This window comes from Neoarius graeffei, chromosome 23 (assembly GCF_027579695.1).
Source record: "Neoarius graeffei isolate fNeoGra1 chromosome 23, fNeoGra1.pri, whole genome shotgun sequence".
Taxonomy (NCBI): domain Eukaryota; kingdom Metazoa; phylum Chordata; class Actinopteri; order Siluriformes; family Ariidae; genus Neoarius; species Neoarius graeffei.
Genome location: NC_083591.1, coordinates 21,467,935 through 21,488,624, shown reverse-complemented (window position 1 = coordinate 21,488,624; position 20,690 = coordinate 21,467,935). Strand labels below are relative to the sequence as shown.

Below are 20,690 nucleotides of genomic sequence, written 5' to 3'. Positions count from 1 at the left end.
AATGCTCATGAGTCTACCATCAGGAGAACACTGAACAACAATGGTGTGCATGGCAGGGTTGCAAGGAGAAAGCCACTGCTCTCCAAAAAAACATTGCTGTTCATGTGCAGTTTGCTAAAAAATTACATGGACAAGCCAGAAGGCTATTGGAAAAATGTTTTGTGGACGGATGAGACCAAAATAGAATTTTTTGGTTTCAAGACTGCCACCATCATCCCAGTGCCAAAAAAAAAAAAACTCATATCACATCACTCAATGACTACCAGCCCATCGCGCTCACTCTTATGATGAAGTTCTTTGAGAGGCTGGGAAAGGATTACATCACCTCCAGGCTCCCTCCCACATTCGACCCCTTCCAGTTTGCCTACCGGCCAAACCGCTCCACTGAAGACGCCATCTCCTCCGCTCTTCACCTGAGCCTTGCACACTTGGAGGGAGAACACCACTCATGTGCAGATGCTGTTTCTGGACTTCAGTTCAGCTTTTAATACCATCATTCCACAGCATCTGGTGAACAAGCTGGGTCCCCTGGGCTTCAGCACCCCTCTGTGCAACTGGCTGCTAGACTTCCTCACTGAAAGACCATAGTCAGTGCGGGTCAGACAGAACACTTCCAGTGTCATCACCCTCAGCACAGGCTCCCCTCAGGGCTGTGTCCTGAGCCCTCTGCTGTTCACTCTGACACACGACTGTGTCCCCAGGGCTACCAGAAACCACATTGTGAAGTTTACGGACGACAAAACAGTGGTGGGCCTCATCAGGGACGATAACGACCTGGCCTATAGAGAGGAGGTGGAGCGGCTGGTGCAGGGAAAACAGCCTGATCCTGAATGTGGACAAAACCAAAGAGATCATTGTTGACGTCAGGAAAAACCAACCCAGCCATGCTCCACTTCTCATCAACAACATGGTTGTGGAGGTGGTCAATAGCACTAAGTTCCTGGGGGTGCACATCACAGACAACTTCACCTGGTCTGTGAACACTGCATCACTGGTCAAGAAGGAACAGCAACATCTGCACTTCCTGCGTAGGATGAGGAGAGCCCACCTGCCCCTGCCCATCCTCACTACATTCTACAGAAGCACCATAGAGAGCATTCTAACCAGCTGCATCTCTGTGTGGTGTGGAGGCTGCAGTGCCTCTGACTGGAAGAATGTGAGAAGAGTGATGAGGACAGCAGAGAAAATCATTGGGACTTCTCTTCCATCCATTCAGGACATTGCACCAAGCCATTGCATGTCTCGAGCCAGAAACATCATCAGTGACCCCTCACACCCTCATTATGGACTGTTCTCACCTCTGGCCTCTGGAAAGAGGTTCCACAGCATTAGGTGCAGGACCACCAGGTTCTGTAACAGCTTTTCCCCCCCCAGGTCATCAGACTGCTGAACTCCAAACCCAAACTCTAAACTTCAATTTATACTTGAACATTCCTAATTCCACAGGTCACTTTATACTATTGCACTTAATAATATTTTTGCTGCTGCATAATTTAATTTAATACACTTCATATTTTATTCTGTGCTGAGCCAAATTGCAACAAAATTTCGTTCAGTGTAAACTTGTTGCATACTGAATGACAATAAAGGTTGTCTATGTCTAAATGAGAAGTGTTATGTTTGGAGAAAGGAAAACACTGCATTCCAGCATAAGAACCTTATCCCATCTGTGAAACATGGTGGTGGTAGTATCATGGTTTTGGGCCGGTTTTACTGCATCTGGGCCAGGTCAGCTTGCCATCATTGATGAAACAATGAATTCTGAATTATACCAGTGAATTCTAAAGGAAAAGGTCAGAACATCTGTCCATGAACTGAATTTCAAGAGAAGGTGGGTCATGCAGCAAGACAACGACTCTAAGCACACAAGTCGTTCTACCAAAGAATGGTTAAAGAAGAATAAAGTTAATGTTTTGGAATGGCCAAGTCAAAGTCCTGACCTTAAGCCAATCGAAATGTTGTGGAAAGACCTGAAGCAAGCAGTTCATGTGAGGAAACCCACCAACATCCCAAAGTTGAAGCCGTTCTGTATGGAAGAATGGGCTAAAATTCCTCCAAGCTGGTGTGCAGGACTGATCAACAGTTATCGGAAAGGTTTAGTTGCAGTTATTGCTACACAAGGGGGTCACACCAGATACTGAAAGCAAATGTTCACATACTTTTGCCACTCACAGATATGTAATATTGGATCATTTTCCTCCATAAATAAATGACTAAGTATAATAATTTTTGTCTTATTTGTTTAACTGGGTTTTCTTTATCTACTTTTAGGACTTGTGTGAAAATCTGATGATGTTTTAGGTAATATTTATGTAGAAATATAAAAAATTCTAAAGGGTTCACAAACTTTCAAGCACCACTGTACAGTTCAAACCAGAGTTTGGATAGAGTAAGCAAAAACTGTACTCAAGGTACTTTATAATAATAATAATAATAATAATAATGACTCACGTAGAAGTACTCATCAAAAGAACAACTTGAGCATGATTAAAAATATTCTCATAAAATGGCTACTCTTGAAGTAACTTCAAATAATGGATTTATTACATCTATATTGCATTACATTCAAATGTATCAGAATACCAGTTATACTCAAAATAAAAGCCATGGTGGTTGGGGGAAGCTGTGGCCTAATGGTTAGAGAAGTAGCTTTGGGACCAAAAAGTTTCTGGTTCAATTCCCTAGACTGTCTTAAAACTTAATCCAGTCCATCCATCCATTATCTGTAGCTGCTTACCCTGTTCTACAGGGTCCCAGGTAAGCTGGAGCCTATCTCAGCTGACTATGGGCGAGAGGTGGGGTACACAAGTCGCCAGGTAATCACAGGGCTAACACGGAGACAACCATTCACACACTCATTCACACCTACAGTCAATTTAGAGCCACCAATTAACCTAATCTGCATGTCTTTGGACTGTGGGGGAAACCGGAGCACCCGGAGGAAACCCATGGAGACATGGGGAGAACATGCAAACTCCACAAATGGCCCTTTTCCACTACCCTTTTTCAGCTCACTTCAGCCCGACACGGCTCGCGTTTCGGCTACCAAAAAACAGCACGACTCAGCTCGCTTCAGCCCTGCTTAGCCCCTAAAACTCGCACGGTTTTGGAGTGGGGCTGAAGCGAGCCAAAGCGAGCCGAGTGAGGCTGGGGGCGTGAGCAGACACTCCCCTGTGCACTGATTGGTGAGGAGGAGTGTCCTCACATGCCCACACACTCCCCGCCAGCACGCTGGGATCTGTAAACACCGTAAACCCGGAAGAAGAATAATTACGAATTACGAGAATTTCTGAAGCCTTATGCGCCTCGCCTCATCTATACGCTCTTGCCAGTATCTGTCCGCGTTGTCGGTGACAACAAGCCACAGCACGAAGACCAGCAACACTAACGACTCCATGTCCTCCATGTTTATTGTTTACTATTCAGGTCGTGAGACTACCGCTTAAAAGCTCACTGATGTCACTGTTTGCGCTGCTTAACGACATCACCTGACGTCCACCCACTTTCGCTAACTCCACCCAATGTGTCCACCCACTTCCAACCAGCACAGTTCAGCGCGGTTGTAGTCGAAATGCAACTCCAACAGCCCCGTTCAGCCCGACTCAGCACGGCACGGCTCAGCCCGACTCAGCCACGATTGTAGTGGAAAAGCGGCAATAGAAAGGCCCTCGCTGGCCGTTGGGCTCGAACCCAGGACCTTCTTGCTGTGAGGCGACAGTGCTAACCATGACACCACTGTGCCACCCCACTTAGTACAGTCCTGGTCTTTGTGTATAGGAGAAGTGTGTAATCCAATGTAATGGAGTATACGTGCATTTTTTTTAATTGTAAATGTACTAGAGTAAGACAGTCCCAAATCAGAAAAAGTTGGAATGTTATGCTGAAATTGAAATTAAAACTGAAAACAATGATTTGTACATAATATTTGACCTGTATTACACTTAACACAACAGCATGTTATTTGATGTTTTACCTCATGAATTTTATTGCTTTTTCAAAATAAACACATTTCAATTTTGATTCTTTCAACACACTTCAAAAAGTTGGGACAGTAAAGCATTTATCATATTGCAATGATGCCATTCCTTCTCACAACACTTAAAAGATGTTTAGGGACTAAAGACACCAAATGCTGATGTGTTTTAAGAGTTATTTTGTCCCATTCTTCCTGCAAACAGGTATTAAAGTGTGCAAGAGTACGGGTTGTCATTTTTTTTGGGGGGTAACAAATTGGTTTGCCTGACCACCACTTCATTCACTTCATTTCTGTCCCCACTTCATATCAGGGGCAGAGGGGACAGGCACTCTCTCCTTCCACAGCCAGACCTTTGTAATGTGTACAGAATGTGGTTTGGGTTGTCTTGTTGAAATATCCCTGGAAAAGATGTCATCTTGAAGGCAGAATATGTTGCTCCAAAATCTCAGTGTACTTTTCTGCATTAATGCTGCCATCACAGAAGTGTAAGTTACCTTTGCCAAGAACAGTGATGCAATCTCATACCATGACAGACCCTAGCTTTTGGACTTGTTGCTGGTAACAGTCTGCATGGTCCTTTCTGATTTTATTCAGAGCACACTATGCCCATTTCTTGCAAAAAAGGTCTGGAATACTGATTCATCTGACCACAATCCATGTTTCCACTGTGTCATGGTACATCCCAGATGCCTCCAAGCCTAGAGAAGTTGACAGTACTTCTGGACACAGTTAACATAAGGCTTCCTTTTTGCACAGTAAAGTTTTAATTGGCATTTGTGCGGCTGGGCGCTGTGTAAGACGGCTGCCTCTCCAGTAGCTCAGTAGTTTTCAGCTCTTTAAACCTCTTTTTTTCCACCTTTTTTTACTTTTCTGCTCTTCTTACAAAGACAGTGTGTTTTACTATATAACATGGATATATTTAACTTTAACATGCAACCAGGAGCCAGTTTTCTCACTTATTCAAGAGAGGAGCTGCTGGCCCTGAAAACAATGGGACGAGCCGGGATACGACACCCCATCCCAGCCGAGCTGAGGAGGAAACCCAGGGGCTGCAAGGCTGGAGCTAAGCTAAAGGCTAGGCTAGCGGACAACCAGCAGCACTACAAACCATCCATTCCCTCCGTTATCATGGGGAATGTGAACTCGCTGCCGAATAAAGTCGACGAGCTTTCCGTTCTGAACAACCAGCGGATTTATCGGGAGAGCAGCTTATTTATCTTTACGGAGACATGGCTAACACACCTTGTACTGGATGCTAACGTGGACCTGCGGGGATTCACTGCTGTGAGAGCCGACAGAGACACTAACACATGCGGGAAAAGCAAAGGTGGGGGACTCATCATTTATGTTAACAACCACTGGTGTAACCCGGGACATATCTCCGTAAAGACAGTTTTATGTTGCCCGGACTTAGAGCTGCTAGCTGTTAGCCTGCGGCCATATTATCTGCCGAGGGAGTTCAGTCACGTGATCACCATCTGTGTTTACATCCCTCCGAGGGCAGACACACCCGCTGCATGTGAGAGGATTCACTCTGTCACAGCAAGGCTGCAGACACAGCACCCTGAGACATTTATCATAATTTCTGGGGACTTTAACCATGCTACTTTGGACTCTACTTTGGCTGCTTTTTACCAGGCTGTGGATTGTCCAACAAGGAACAACAGGACAATTGACTTGCTGTATGCTAATGTGAGGGATGCATACAGAGTCACACCCCTCCCCCCCACACTAGGGAAGTCTGACCACAACCTGGTTCTTCTACAGCCGATGTACACCCCCCTGGTTCAAAGGCAGCCTGCAACAACTAGCTCCATCAGGAGGTGGTCCCCTGAAATGGAAGATGCCCTCAGGGACTGTTATGACATCACGGACTGGGATGTGCTGCTTAGCCCACACTGTGAGGACATAGAGGGGCTGACACACTGTCTGACAGATTACCTTAAAGGAACAGTCCACCATATTTCCATAATGAAATATGCTCTTATCTGAATTGAGACGAGCTGCTCCGTACCTGTCCGAGCTTTGCGCGACCTCCCAGTCAGTCAGACGCGCTGTCACTCCTGTTAGCAACAAGTTCAGTTACACAAATTGAAACATAGCAATTTTCTATGCTATGGAAAGTCCACACTATAATGACAGGCGTACTAACACCTTCTGCGCGCTTCGGCAGCGCATTGATATCTGAGCTCCGTATCAATACGCTGCCGAAGCGCGCAGAAGGTGTTAGTACACCTGTCATTATAGTGCAGACTTTCCATAGCATAGAAAATTGCTATGTTTCAATTTGTGTAACTGAACTTGTTTCATATCACTGGTCATATAAACCTATGTAAACGGGAAAAACGCGGAAGAGTTTGGTCGCATCTAACTACAGCCCCAAAAAATACCGTTGGCCATACTGAGCCTAGCTACATTGCTAACAGGAGTGACAGCGTGTCTGACTGCGTCTGACTGACTGGGAGGTCGCGCAAAGCTCGGACAGGTACGGAGCAGCTCGTCTCAATTCAGATAAGAGCATATTTCATTATGGAAATACGGTGGACTGTTCCTTTAACTTCTGTGCAGACGTGGTCTCTCCTGCTAAGACTGTACGGTGTTACCCTAATAACAAGCCATGGGTAACACAAGAAGTCAAAGCTGTCCTCAACAGGAAGAAGGACGCCTTCAGGAGCAGGGATAGGGAGGCAATGAAAGCAGCACAGCAGGAGGTAAAACGCTGCATGAGGGAAGCTAAGGACAGCTACAGGAGAAAGGTGGAGCAGAAGCTGAAGGAGAACAGCATGAGGGAGGTCTGGGAAGGTGTGAAAACCATCACAGGCCACAATACAAAGACCAGAGTCGTTGAGGGGACAGTGGAGAGGGCGAATGAGTTGAATGACTTTTTCAATTGGTTCAACCAGCCCACGTCCCCCCCACCCTCTTTCTCACTGCAGCCATCTCTCCTTCTTCCCTCAACACACCTCCCCTCAGTCATCACAGCAGCCCCCTCCTCCCCCACCTCAACACAGACTCCTCCATGCATTACTGCAGACCAGGTCAGAGGTCAACTGAGGAAGCTTCACCCCAGGAAAGCAGCAGGCCTGGACAAGGTGTGTCCCCGACTACTGAAGACCTGTGCTGCTGAACTGGGTGAACCACTCCAATGCATCTTCAACCTCAGTCTGCAGCTGGAGAGAGTGCCAACCCTCTGGAAGACATAATTTATCGTTCCAGTTCCCAAAAAGAATCGGCACAGCGAGCTGAACGACTTCCGACCGGTGGTACTCACTTCACATCTGATGAAGATGTTGGAGCGGCTCTTCCTCAGCCTCCTCAGACCCCAGGTACAACATGCCCAGGACTGTCTGCAGTTTGTGTACCGGATAGGTGTCGGTGTGGAAGACGCCATCCTCTACCTGCTACACCAAGCCAACTCGCATCTGGATAAGGGAAATGGCACAGTGAGGATCCTCTTCTTGGACTTCGAGTGCCTTCAACACCATCCAGCCCCTATTGCTTCAGGACAAACTGAACAGGATGCAAGTGGACCCCTGCCTGGTCACCTGGATCTCCAGCTACCTCACTGACAGGCCGCAGTACATCAGGCTGAAGGACATCACGTCTGACACTGTGATTAGCAGCACCGGAGCACCCCAGGGCACGGTGCTGGCCCCTCTTCTCTTCACCCTGTACACCGTGGACTTCTGCTACAACTCAGAGCTGTGTCACATTCAGAAGTTTGTCGATGACACAGCCATCATTGGGTGTATCAGTGACAACAGAGAGGAGGAGTATAGGAGCCTGGTGAGGGACTTTGCTGTTTGGTGCAACAGGGACCATCTGCAGCTCAACACCTCGAAGACCAAGGAGCTGGTCATTGACTTTGGGAGGTCCAGACCAAGGTCACGACCAGTTCTGATCAAGGGAGTCGAGATGGAGGCTGTGGATTCCTACAAGTACCTTGGGCTGTGGCTGGACAGCAAGCTGGACTGGACTTGCAACACCAAACACTTATACAGGAAGGGACAGAGCAGGCTATACTTCCTTAGGAGGCTGTGGTCCTTTAACATCTGCAGGAAACTCCTGTGGATGTTCTATCAGTCTGTGGTCGTCAGTGTCCTGTTTTACACCGTGGTGTGCTGGGGGGGCAGCACATCCAAGGAGGACACATCCAGGCTGGACAAACTGATCAGGCGGGCCGGCTCTGTGGTCGGCATGAAGCTGGACTCTCTGGTGACGGTGGCAGAGAAGAGATCTATGGACAAACTATTGAACATCATGGACAATGCCAGTCACCCTCTGCACACCGTCATCAGCAACCAGAGGAGCCTGTAAAGCGACAGAATGCTCCTTCCCAAGTGCAAGACGAACAGACTTAAAAACTCTATTGTCCCTCACGCCATCAGACTGTACAACTCCTCTTTGGGGGGGAGAAGGGGTAACAGGAGGACAGAGGATGGGAAAAAGCAGTAGCCTAGCCTAACAATAAGCAATACTGGACAATGTGCAATATAAAGTGCAATATCTGTCCTGACGCCGCCCCCCCTTCCCCATATCTTATTCTTTTTATATTTGTATATGTATATAATTTATTTTAATTTATCTAGAAGTTTTTCTCTATTTATTTTCTCTGTTTATCTGTAATGAAGCTGCTGGAATCTTAATTTCCCTGAGGGAACCCGCCCAAAGGGATCAATAAAGTTGTATCTAATCTACTCTAATCTAATGTACGCCTGTATTGTAGTGTTTGACAAAGGTTTGCCAAATTAATCTTGAGCCCATGTGGTTATATCGGCTATAGATGAATGATGGTTCTTGATGCAATGTTGTTTGAGGAATCGAAGATCAAGGGTGTTCAGTTTAGGCTTGCACCCTTGCCCTTTATGCACCAAAATTCCTCCAGATTCCTTGAATTGTTTCATGATATTATGCACAGTAGAGGATGAAATATCCAAATCCCTTTGTATCTTTCTCTGAGGAACATTTTTTTTAAACATTTCAATAATTTTCTCACACATTTGTTGACAGACTGGAAATCCTCAGCCCATCTTTGCTCCTCAAAGACTAGGCCTTTCTTGGATACTGGTTTTGTACTAAATCATGATTACAATTACCTGTCAATATGACCCGTTTTAAATCACATCATTATTTAATTGTTTTACCTCGTTATTAGCACTAAATTGCCCTGTCCCAACAATTTTTGGAACTCAAGAATTAATAAATTAAATGAAGCTGATCAGACAAAACATAAAATATCTTGGGTTCATACTGTCTGCAATGAAATATAAGTCAAATTAAATTTAGAAATCACTGCTTAATTTTTTATTTACATTTTCATACTGTCCCAACTTTTTCTGCTTTGGGGTTGTATAATTTATTGAAAAAAAAAAAGTTACTTAAGTACATGTAATGAAGTAAACATAATTTTACGACTCATCTCTGGTTCAAACCTGTGACATAAGACATTTTAAAAAGGTCCAGAATTACAAAATAAAATAAAAATTGTGGGTTTGTTGAGAAGAGGCACAATAACCAACTTGGAAATGCAAAGGCTTCATATCAAATTGGATACTACTTGAGCTTTACAAATAACTCTGCTTCTCTTAGCTCTTTTTCAGCATATGTTACATTAGTGTCTTCAAAATGGTGGAGTGTTAAGGCTTGATCTCTCCATCTCTCTTTGCAGGCCCACATTGACTCTGTCCCATCGGAACCTAACGGGGGGCTGTAATGTTAACTGTGGTTGCCGGATCCATGAGTATGCTCCTGTGTGTGGTTCTGATGGAATCACATACTTTAACCCCTGTCTTGCTGGCTGCACTGGGGTCTCCAATGACAGCTCAGGAGTGAGGGCATATAATCTGTGTCTCTTAATGAGTGTTGTTTGTTGCAAAGCAAGTGAAAGTCAAATGAGTGAAAACTCATATTAACCCTTCAAATCAAATAGCAAGCCTGCTATACCAAGTCATGTTTTTTCATGTTAACTTTCTTAAATGAGTCATACTACAGAAACACTTTAAAACCAGGAATTTAGTAGTCTTATTTCACTATACAGTGGTGCTTGAAAGTTTGTGAACCCTTTAGAATTTTCTATATTTCTGCATAAATATGATCTAAAACATCATCAGATTTTCACACAAGTCCTAAAAGGAGATAAAGAGAACCCAGTTAAACAAATTAAACAAAAATATTATACTTGGTCATTTATTTATTGAGGAAAATGATCCAATATTACATATCTGTGAGTGGCAAAAGTATGTGAACCTCTAGGATTAGCAGTTAATTTGAGGGTGAAATTAGAGTCAGGTCTTTTCAATCAATGGGATGACAATCAGGTGTGAGTGGGCAACCTGTTTTATTTAAAGAACAGGGATCTATCAAAGTCTGATCTTCACAACACATGTTTGTGGAAGTGTATCATGGCACGAACAAAGGAGATTTCTGAGGACCTCAGAAAAAGCATTGTTGATGCACATCAGGCTGAAAAAGGTTACAAAACCATCTCTAAAGAGTTTGGACTCCACCAATCCAATAGTCAGACAGATTGTGTACAAATGGAGGAAATTCAAGACCATTGTTACCCTCCCCAGGAGTGGTCGACCAACAAAGATCACTCCAAGAGCAAGGCATATAATAGTCGGCGAGATCACAATGGATCCCAGGGTAACTTCTAAGCAACTGAAGGCCTCTCTCACATTGGCTAATGTTAATGTTCATGAGTCCACCATCAGGAGAACACTGAACAACAATGGTGTGCATGGCAGGGTTGCAAGGAGAAAGCCACTGCTCTCCAAAAAGAACATTGCTGCTCGTCTGCAGTTTGCTAAAGATCACGTGGACAAGCCAGAAGGCTGTTGGAAAAATGTTTTGTGGATGGATGAGACCAAAATAGAAATTTTTGGTTTGAATGAGGTGTTATGTTTGGAGAAAGGAAAACACTGCATTCCAGCACAAGAACCTTATCCCATCTGTCAAACATGGTGGTGGTAGTATCATGGTTTGGGGCTGTTTTGCTGCATCTGGGCCAGGATGGCTTGCCATCATTGATGGAACAATGAATTCTGACTTATACCAGCGAATTCTAAAGGAAAATGTCAGGACATCTGTCCATGAACTGAATCTCAAGAGAAGGTGGGTCATGCAGTAAGACAACGACCCTAAGCACACAAGTCGTTCTACCAAAGAATGGTTAAAGAAGAATAAAGTTAATATGTTTTGGAATGGCCAAGTCAAAGTCCTTACCTTAATCTAATTGAATGTTGTGGAAGGACCTGAAGTGAGCAGTTCATGTGAGGAAACCCACCAACATCCCAGAGTTGAAACTGTTCTATACGGAGGAATGGGCTAAAATTCCTCCAAGCCAGCATGCAAGACTGATTGACAGTTACCGGAAATGTTTAGTTGCAGTTATTGTTGCACAAGGGGGACACACCAGATACTGAAAGCAAAGGTTCACATATTTTTGCCACTCACAGATATGTAATATTGGATCATTTTCCTCAATAAATAAATGACCAAGTATAATATTTTTGTCTCATTTGTTTAACTGGGTTCTATTTATCTACTTTTAGGACTTGTGTGAAAATCTGATGTTTTAGGTCATATTTATGCAGAAATATAGAAAATTTTAAAGGGTTCACAAACTTTCAAGCACCACTGTACATTACTGTTCCAGTTATGCAAAGTTATAACTGAATCAAAATCTAAAAGGGAAATCTGTCTTTCGGACACAAGGAAAAATCCTATGGAACTTCATGCTATGGAATTTCATGTGTACATTATTGTACACATTGTCTGAAGGGGATAAATGACTTTCACTGTGGAATTGAATGGTACAGAACCCAGAACTCTAAGTATGTTTACATGCACACTAATATTCCACTATTATTCAGAATTTGACAACATTCTAAATTTGACATGGTTCATGTAAACAGCATATTCCATTTGGATATTTTGAATTTGGACTTATTCCAAAGTTAACATTTTCCAATTCTATACATGTGGCATATCATTGCATTGACGTGGCCGCTCTGACAGCTTTTTCAGCCATCAGTCTCAATTGACTATTACAGTAGTGGTTTCCCGTTGCCTTCTAGTGTATTATTATCGAGGTTTACGCCTCTCAACCATTCACACCTCTGGGCAATTTAGAGTAACCAATTAACCTAACCGCATGTCTTTGGACTGTGGGGGAAACCAGAGCACCCAGAGAGAAACCCACACAGATATGGGGGAAAACATGTAAACTCCACACAGAAAGGCCCCCTTCGGCCATAAGATTCGAACCCGGAACCTTCTTGCTGTGAGGCAACAGTGCTAACCTCTGTGCTGCCCAGTTTACAATTAAGACATGGGATATGTTGATATTATTCAGGTTTTAGGAGCATTCTTTAGACCTATATACAGCGCATTCGGAATATGTCTCTCAGTTGGAGGTTTTAAGGCGGTTTGTGATACATGGCCTCTCACCCGGTCACTTTGCATTGTACACAAACCACCTAGATGATCGGAGTATGCATGGCATTACGGGAATATTAGTGGAATATTCACTTTCCTTAGCCATGTAAACAGCTTAGTGAAAATATTGTCTGTGTTCTTCTGCATAAAGGCAAAAATCAGAATATTTTGTGAATGTAGTGAATGTGTCAGTTAACAAACTTCTGTAATTGTATTAAAGACAGTATATGAAACCTATTTCCCTTCTCTCTGCAGTCTACATTGTGTGCAAGTGTGTTGTGTATGTTTTTTTTGTTTGTTTGTTTTTTCCACAGATCAGGAATTATTCAGACTGTGCTTGTGTACAAAGCAGACAGGTGATCACTCCATCTGGAGGGAATCATGAGTTGCAAGTGGTCATCGTGAAGACATATCTGAATGAGAATGGCTATGCTCTTGCCGGCAAGTGTGAGCGCACCTGTGGAACGCTGATAACCTTCCTCATCTTTCTCTTCATTGTCACCCTTATAACTGCCTGTGCACAGCCTTCTGCCATCATAGTCACCCTGAGGTGTGTTTCTCCCTCACTTCTCTCTCTCTCAACTGATGACAGGTTTTCAACAGAAAATGAAATAGTATTTATGTTTACAGTCCTTTGTCTCCATGTAGGTCTGTGGAAGAGCAGGAGAGACCATTTGCTTTGGGAATGCAGTTTGTTCTTCTTAGAACTCTTGGTATGACAGAAATAATTAAAGCATATAGACAGTTTATATAAAAGCTAAACTCTAAATTGTTTGTGTGGCGGCCTTGAAAAACCCTTCATGTTTACCAGTGCATATCTTAAACTGGCTCGTCATGCCATAATGTTTGCAGGCAGACAGGTAAGGCAAGGTCAGAAAGTAATCTAAACAGAATTTGTAAAACATAGTTTTATCATAGTGATGTCATATTTTTGACAAAAACTTAATTTTGGCCAAAACCTGATTTTTCATTATTTTTGGCCAGAATTTAGACACAGCAACATCCAACACTTTTGTTTCAGCCTGCAACACATTGGCCCTCATTTACAAAATGAACACACAAGAAACTGGGTGTACGATCATTTCCATGCAAAGCTTGGCATTTATCAATGTGGACATGAGTGGAGGCTACGATCAAATCTGACATAAAACCTCATCTCACGTGCACAAGTTTTCACATCAGCGTGGATGTGTGGTGCAGCATAGTAAATCTGGCTGAGTGGAGAATTGTTATTAGACCATATATTATGACTGGCATCTAAGCATATGCAGCTACATATTCATCACTTAAAAATATGTAGCATATGACAAAATATATTTTGTAAAGCCCTACATCGACTAAGTGTCATATCCCTAATATAGGCTGAAGAGGTATTTTCAAATTGTTTGCGATTAACAGAGTTCACAGTTGGCGTAAGATTAATTTCTCTTTCATTTTGAGATAGCCTACTTGCTAGGCTAGTGGTGACATAATTACAAATAAAATTAAGCAATTAAAATCAATGGGTAGGCTAACCAATTTGCAATAACACTTAGGCACTTATTCAGACACTGATTATTTCATCACCTTTTTAAACAAGAGCTTTGCCAGTCATCAAATCTCGGCAATGGCACGTTAGAAGACCTCTACACGTCCATAAGACACGAGAGCGTTTTTTGGTAGTGCAGAGATTTCTTTAATGGAGAGTGACAATTGGCTATTAAATCGCTTTCATCTCCCAAGTCATCCAAGGTCATGGTGTGGCAGCACGGAGGCAAAGGACACATGCTCGCTCGCCGTCTGTCACCTTGCGGTTGTCTAGCTCTTTGGGGCTCTAGGCTGGTTTGTCCAGCCGAAGGATAAACACCACCAGTGCCTGGCTCTGATAGATCTGAAACGTCATCAAGAAACTCCACAACTGTATAATTTTTGGTGGCGAGTTTGAGATCTGACCATTTTTTTTCTTCTTCACTTTCAAAGATTTGTGATATAGGTTATTATATTAGACTACTATTATGTACAGTACACACACACACACACACACACACACACACACACACAATTTAAATATTAAAAATCAGCTGGACTTTGTGTACAGCAATGCTGCAGTGATTTCTTTCCATACTGCAATTATTTTTTTTTTTACTTCCTGTGATGCTACTTTTCAGGCTGCCAAATAGAACTAATTCATTCAATTGGATATGAGATGTTAGCGCTTCTATTTCGAGGGCAGAGAAGTTTATCTTCTTAGAAGTATTACACATTTCCATGTTGTAAAGTCTAGGGGTGCAGCCACCAAACAGAATATTTAGGGGCATGATTATTTAAATGAATGTGGTTTTTAGTTGCCACATTTATCAACATCCAATCAGTTTTATGGTGTGATTGGTGAGATATGACCACTTCATGAATCACGCATGAAGCCTGTTGTATGATGATTTGTACACTCAAATCTGTGCTGTTTTCTGTGCTAGATTGATAAATGAGGGCCCCTCTCTCCTGGAGTATGATGTAATTATTTAGAACAAGTAAGATGTAAACCTATAAAGTAGCAGTTCACATGTTTCTCTCCATTTCTTAAATAAGCAATCTGAGTACCTTACTGGACTGACAAATAATAATTATTTTGTACTGTCAGAGGTTGAGTTACAAAAGTTGAAAACTGAACATTGAAATTCCAATGACACAAAAATAGATCATTGGTTATAATAGGTTTATATATAAAACCTGCCTTAATATAAAACAAAATTATCTTATTTGGATTTCCTGTTCTTCTCCAGCCTATATCCCTACTCCAATATATTTCGGTGCAGTGATTGACACCACCTGTATGCTCTGGCAGCAGGACTGTGGTGTTCATGGATCCTGTTGGGAGTATGATGTGACGTCCCTTCGGTTTGTTTACTTTGGCTTGGCAGCCAGCCTCAAGTTTCTGGGTTTCTTCTTCATCTTCCTCACATGGTTTTCACTGAAACGGCGTGATGAGCAGGCACATATGCATGCACACCCTGTATCTCCACTGGACACAGTGAGCCAGTTGATGTGCCATGCAGGGTGGCAAAAAGGTCATGCTCGCACTCGCTCCTGCCCTGTCTTCCTGCCCCGCCCCCCTGAACACTGCCATACTGCTGCAATGGCAACTGGACATGCCCTAAGCCGTGGCAGTAGTTGCCCCAGCAATGGCCTGAAAGCAATAACCTTGCCCATCAGGTCTCTGGAGAGAGTGGTGATATGAGAGATTATTGCACACACGCACACACACACACGCACGCCCGCCCGCACACACACACGGCATACCTGAAGATCAAGTGGAGTCTCCAGCTCCCCTGTGTCCTCAGAGCCACTGCTGGTGCCTTTTTTTCTCCAGAAATACACTATAATCAACACAAGTATTGGACTTAATACCTCAGTGGAATTGGTACCTCTCATTCGTACACATTTACATAGACTTTCTCCTCTACATGATCTGCACCACTTCCTTTCAGTCACACACAACACAGTATGACCAGTACCTCCTAGTTATATGCACATAAACACATTAAAATTTGTTTCTAAAGGGCCAGTACTGAACCTTTTGTCCATCTTGTGCGTGGACAGACAGACAGACACACACACACACACACACACACAGTCTTATTCCATACACATGTTCACCGCCCTATTCTGGTTTCTTTTTTCTATCAGTAGTGTGAGAAGAGACTAAATTGATGTAAGCATTCGCACACTTGTCTGTCATTACACTGATTGCCTACTTACCACTCACTTGATTGATTAGGTAAATGATTTGATTCAAGAGTATTGTGTATCCTACCATGTAGAAAGGAGAAATGGGTATGGAATTCAAGCTGAATCCTGCATTATGCAAATTTTTCTCTCCTTCCTACAGTTAGCCTATCAAATAAACCCAAAAGGACAATGCTACAACACTTTTACATCCAGTGTGTTTCAAAATGCAAATGTGAAACTATTGATTGCATTGTCATTGTTCTTCTGGACTGAGGAACTATGTCTGTTATGCTGGAGTAAAGTAGCCCATGGAAAATAAGTATAATTTCCAAGGGTTTAACTGAGTGCTTTGGTGTCCAAATTAAAAATATTTTTAATAAAACACAATGTTGGTGTCATTTAAAAAAAAAAAAAGCTTTAAATGGTGCTGCAGAGATGGTAACTCAAGTTAGTGGCTTAGACTTAAATTCAGTTTAACTAACTTGTGAGTTGACTTGTATTTGCATTTGATTGACTTGCTACTCGCACCCTAGACTGAAGCTTCAGCATAGATAGAAGCTGATGTCTGGTGCAGTTAACGATGGAATTGTAACGATGACCGTTTATGGAAATTTCAGTGTGATTACAGCGCAAGACATGGTATTTGATATTTTTGTATTGTAATTGTGCTATAAAGATTTTTATAAAAGGTAATGTAATAAATTGTGTTGTATATGTGTACAGGTAGTCGTCGACTTACGACTGCATTTGGTTACGACTGACCGGACATAAACTGATCTGGTTGTAAGTCGGCCTATGTTAAATGAACGCAAGTATATTGTGATGTGTAATGATATTGTAATCATCTTAAAGTCTTATTTTATCAACATTTTCTTATTTCATTACCTTGGCTCATTATTTGGTTTAAGTCAAACACTGCATACTACACTGTGTACAGTACAACCCGTTTAATATGTGCAAAACAAAAAATACGAAATGCAAGTGTGAAAAATAGAAAACATTTTAGTTTGAAACATACCAAAATACAAATGTAAAACATAGCAAAATACAAAATTTAGTGACTGCTGGCATCACTGGTGCTTGGCTGAGGGTCGTCTACATCATCAGCTGTTGCAGCGCTCGGGCTGGCGGGAGCATTTGCTCGTTTCATAAACCAGGAGCTGGGGTGGAAAGTGTATGATGGAGTGCGCGAGGGAGCACAAGAGAGACTGCGCATGTGTCTGGAGCTGGGGCGGAAACTGTTGGATGCGGCAAGAGGCGCTGCCTGGAGCTGGGGTGGAAACTGTTGTACGCTCAGCTAGCTCAGCTGGGAAACACTTGCCAGTCATAACCAGACGGTCTTAAAGTCGATCGGTCGTAAGTCGCATAGGTCGTAAGTCGACGACTACCTGTATATTGTCCATAAATAAGTATTTGGAACTGGGAACTATTTCATGGGGGTTCAAACCAATGAATATACACTCACCGGTCACTTTAAAGGGTACCCACAGTAAAAAACAGACTAGAAATATTACACGTTTTGCATAAATGCATTTTGACTACCCTGTATCATCACACTGGGTCACATAAAGCAGTGCTTTAAAATTCTTTTGTATTCCCGCTCACTTAAGTTCCACTTCAGGGCACAGCCATATTGCCATTTTGTGGCCAGTGTCAAAGGTTAGCATGACGTAGAATTGTTGATAGGTTTCCTGTATCTTGATTGGCTCACTGCTCCTGACACCGCGATGTTGCTGGATGCACAAAACATTGTTGAAAAATGGCTGAGTGCAAAGCCTATATTTGCAAAAATAATAAATGTGATAATCTGGAAAAGCATTTTTTCTGTGTTCCATTGCTGACAACCGAGCAATGTAAATGTAAACAGTGTTATAGTATAGACATTCAAAACTAATATACATTTAGGCACTGCTTAAAAGCAGAGCTCCTGAGGAGTGTAAAATGTGTCAGCAAATAATCCCACGTAATTTTTTTAAAAAGCAAATTAAAAATAACCACTGGAGAAAAATCCATTGTGGCAATGGGGGCGTGGCTAAGCATCAATTTGTGAATGGAGGGCAGGGTCAGGGAAGGTGAGTGGCAAAGTCAATGCACCTGTTGTCAATTAGTGGCGTGTGTGTTTTTGCAGTGACGGCGGAGGGTAGAAAAGGAGGGAGAGAGCGAAGAAAAGGGAGCTTTGCCGACCAGAACCAATGTGTGTGCATGTGTGTCTGGATAGCAAGCGAGTGAGCAAATGAATAAAGCTGAAAAGCGATAATCGTGAAAATAGTGTGTGTGAACATCATCTCCCACCTGCTGTGCTTCAGTACTCCACCCACATCAGGGCTTGCTACAGTGATGCCAAAACCCAGGAGATAACACCAGGGGCGCAGATAGGATTTTTGAACTGGGGGGGACAGAGCTGTCAGCAAATGATTCCATTTTGTGTACAACCCCAATTCCAAAAAAGTTGGGACAAAGTACAAATTATAAATAAAAACGGAATGCAATGATGTGGAAGTTTCAAAATTACATATTTTATTCAGAATAGAACATAAATGACATATCAAATGTTTAAACTGAGAAAATGTATCATTTAAAAGAGAAAAATTAGGTGATTTTAAATTTCATGACAACACATCTCAAAAAAGTTGGGACAAGGCCATGTTTACCACTGTGAGACATCCCCTTTTCTCTTTACAACAGTCTGTAAACATCTGAGGACTGAGGAGACAAGTTGCTCAAGTTTAGGGATAGGAATGTTAACCCATTCTTGTCTAATGTAGGATTCTAGTTGCTCAACTGTCTTAGGTCTTTTTTGTCATATCTTCTGTTTTATGATGTGCCAAATGTTTTCTATGGGTGAAAGATCTGGACTGCAGGCTGGCCAGTTCAGTACCCAGACCCTTCTTCTACGCAGCCATGATGCTGTAATTGATGCAGTATGTGGTTTGGCATTGTCATGTTGGAAAATGCAAGGTCTTCCCTGAAAGAGACGTCGTCTGGATGGGAGCATATGTTGCTCTAGAACCTGGATATACCTTCCAGCATTGATGGTGTCTTTCCAGATGTGTAAGCTGCCCATGCCACACGCACTAATGCAACCCCATACCATCAGAGATGCAGGCTTCTGAACTGAGCGCTGATAACAACTTGGGTTGTCCTTCTCCTCTTTAGTCCGAATGACACGGCGTCCCTGATTTCCATAAAGAACTTCAAATTTTGATTCGTCTGACCACAGAACAGTTTTCCACTTTGCCACAGTCCATTTTAAATGAACCTTGGCCCAGAGAAGACGTCTGCGCTTCTGGATCATGTTTAGATACGGCTTCTTCTTTGAACTATAGAGTTTTAGCTGGCAACGGCGGATGGCACGGTGAATTGTGTTCACAGATAATGTTCTCTGGAAATATTCCTGAGCCCATTTTGTGATTTCCAATACAGAAGTATGCCTGTATGTGATGCAGTGCCGTCTAAGGGCCCGAAGATCACGGGCACCCGGTATGGTTTTCCGGCCTTGACCCTTACGCACAGAGATTCTTCCAGATTCTCTGAATCTTTTGATATTATGCACTGTAGATGATGATATGTTCAAACTCTTTGCAATTTTACACTGTCGAACTCCTTTCTGATATTGCTCCACTATTTGTCGGTGCAGAATTAGGGGGATTGGTGATCCTCTTCCCATCTTTACTTCTGAGAGCCGCTGCCACTCCAAGATGCTCTTTTTATACCCAGTCATGTTAATGACCTATTGCCAATTGACCTAATGAGTTGCAATTTGATCCTCCAGCTGTTCCTTTTTTGTACCTTTAACTTTTCCAGCCTCTTATTGCCCCTGTCCCAACTTTTTTGAGATGTGTTGCTGTCATGAAATTTCAAATGAGCCAATATTTGGCATGAAATTTCAAAATGTCTCACTTTCGACATTTGATATGTTGTCTATGTTCTATTGTGAATACAATATCAGTTTTTGAGATTTGTAAATTATTGCAGTCCGTTTTTATTTACAATTTGTACTTTGTCCCAACTTTTTTGGAATCGGAGTTGTATATATATATATATATATATATATATATATATATATATATATACACACACACACACACCCGTTCAAAAGTTTGGGGTCACTTTGAAATGTCCTTATTTTTGAAAGAAAAGCACTGTTCTTTTCAATGAAGATCACTTTAAACTAATCATAAATGCACTCTGTACATTGCTAATGTGGTAAATGACTATTCTAGCTGCAAATGTCTGGTTTTTGGTGCAATATCTCCATAGGTGTATAGTGGCCCATTTCCAGCAACCATCACTCCAGTGTTCTAATGGTACAATGTGTTTGCTCATTGCCTCAGAAGGCTAATGGATGATTAGAAAACCCTTGTACAATCATGTTAGCACAGCTGAAAACAGTTTAGCTCTTTAGAGAAGCTATAAAACTGACCTTCCTTTGAGCAGATTGAGTTTCTGGAGCATCACATTTGTGGGGTCGATTAAATGCTCAAAATGGCCAGAAAAATGTCTTGACTATATTTTCTATTCATTTTACAACTTATGGTGGCAAATAAAAAAAAAGTGTGACTTCATGGAA

The 20,690-nt window shown here is 42.4% G+C and overlaps 1 protein-coding gene across 1 annotated transcript in view; it reads left to right on the top strand.

Annotated features, from left to right (window-relative positions):
* LOC132871183 (solute carrier organic anion transporter family member 5A1-like) overlaps positions 1-15,648 on the top strand; it is a 114,782-nt gene extending 99,134 nt beyond the window's left edge. The window contains exons 7-10 of the mRNA XM_060905289.1: positions 9,645-9,804; positions 12,730-12,965; positions 13,064-13,128; positions 15,175-15,648. Coding sequence (XP_060761272.1) covers positions 9,645-9,804; positions 12,730-12,965; positions 13,064-13,128; positions 15,175-15,629 — 916 coding nt within the window. The 3' untranslated portion in view covers positions 15,630-15,648. The remainder of the gene's footprint in view (positions 1-9,644; positions 9,805-12,729; positions 12,966-13,063; positions 13,129-15,174) is intronic.
* Positions 15,649-20,690: the final 5,042 nt, after the last annotated feature.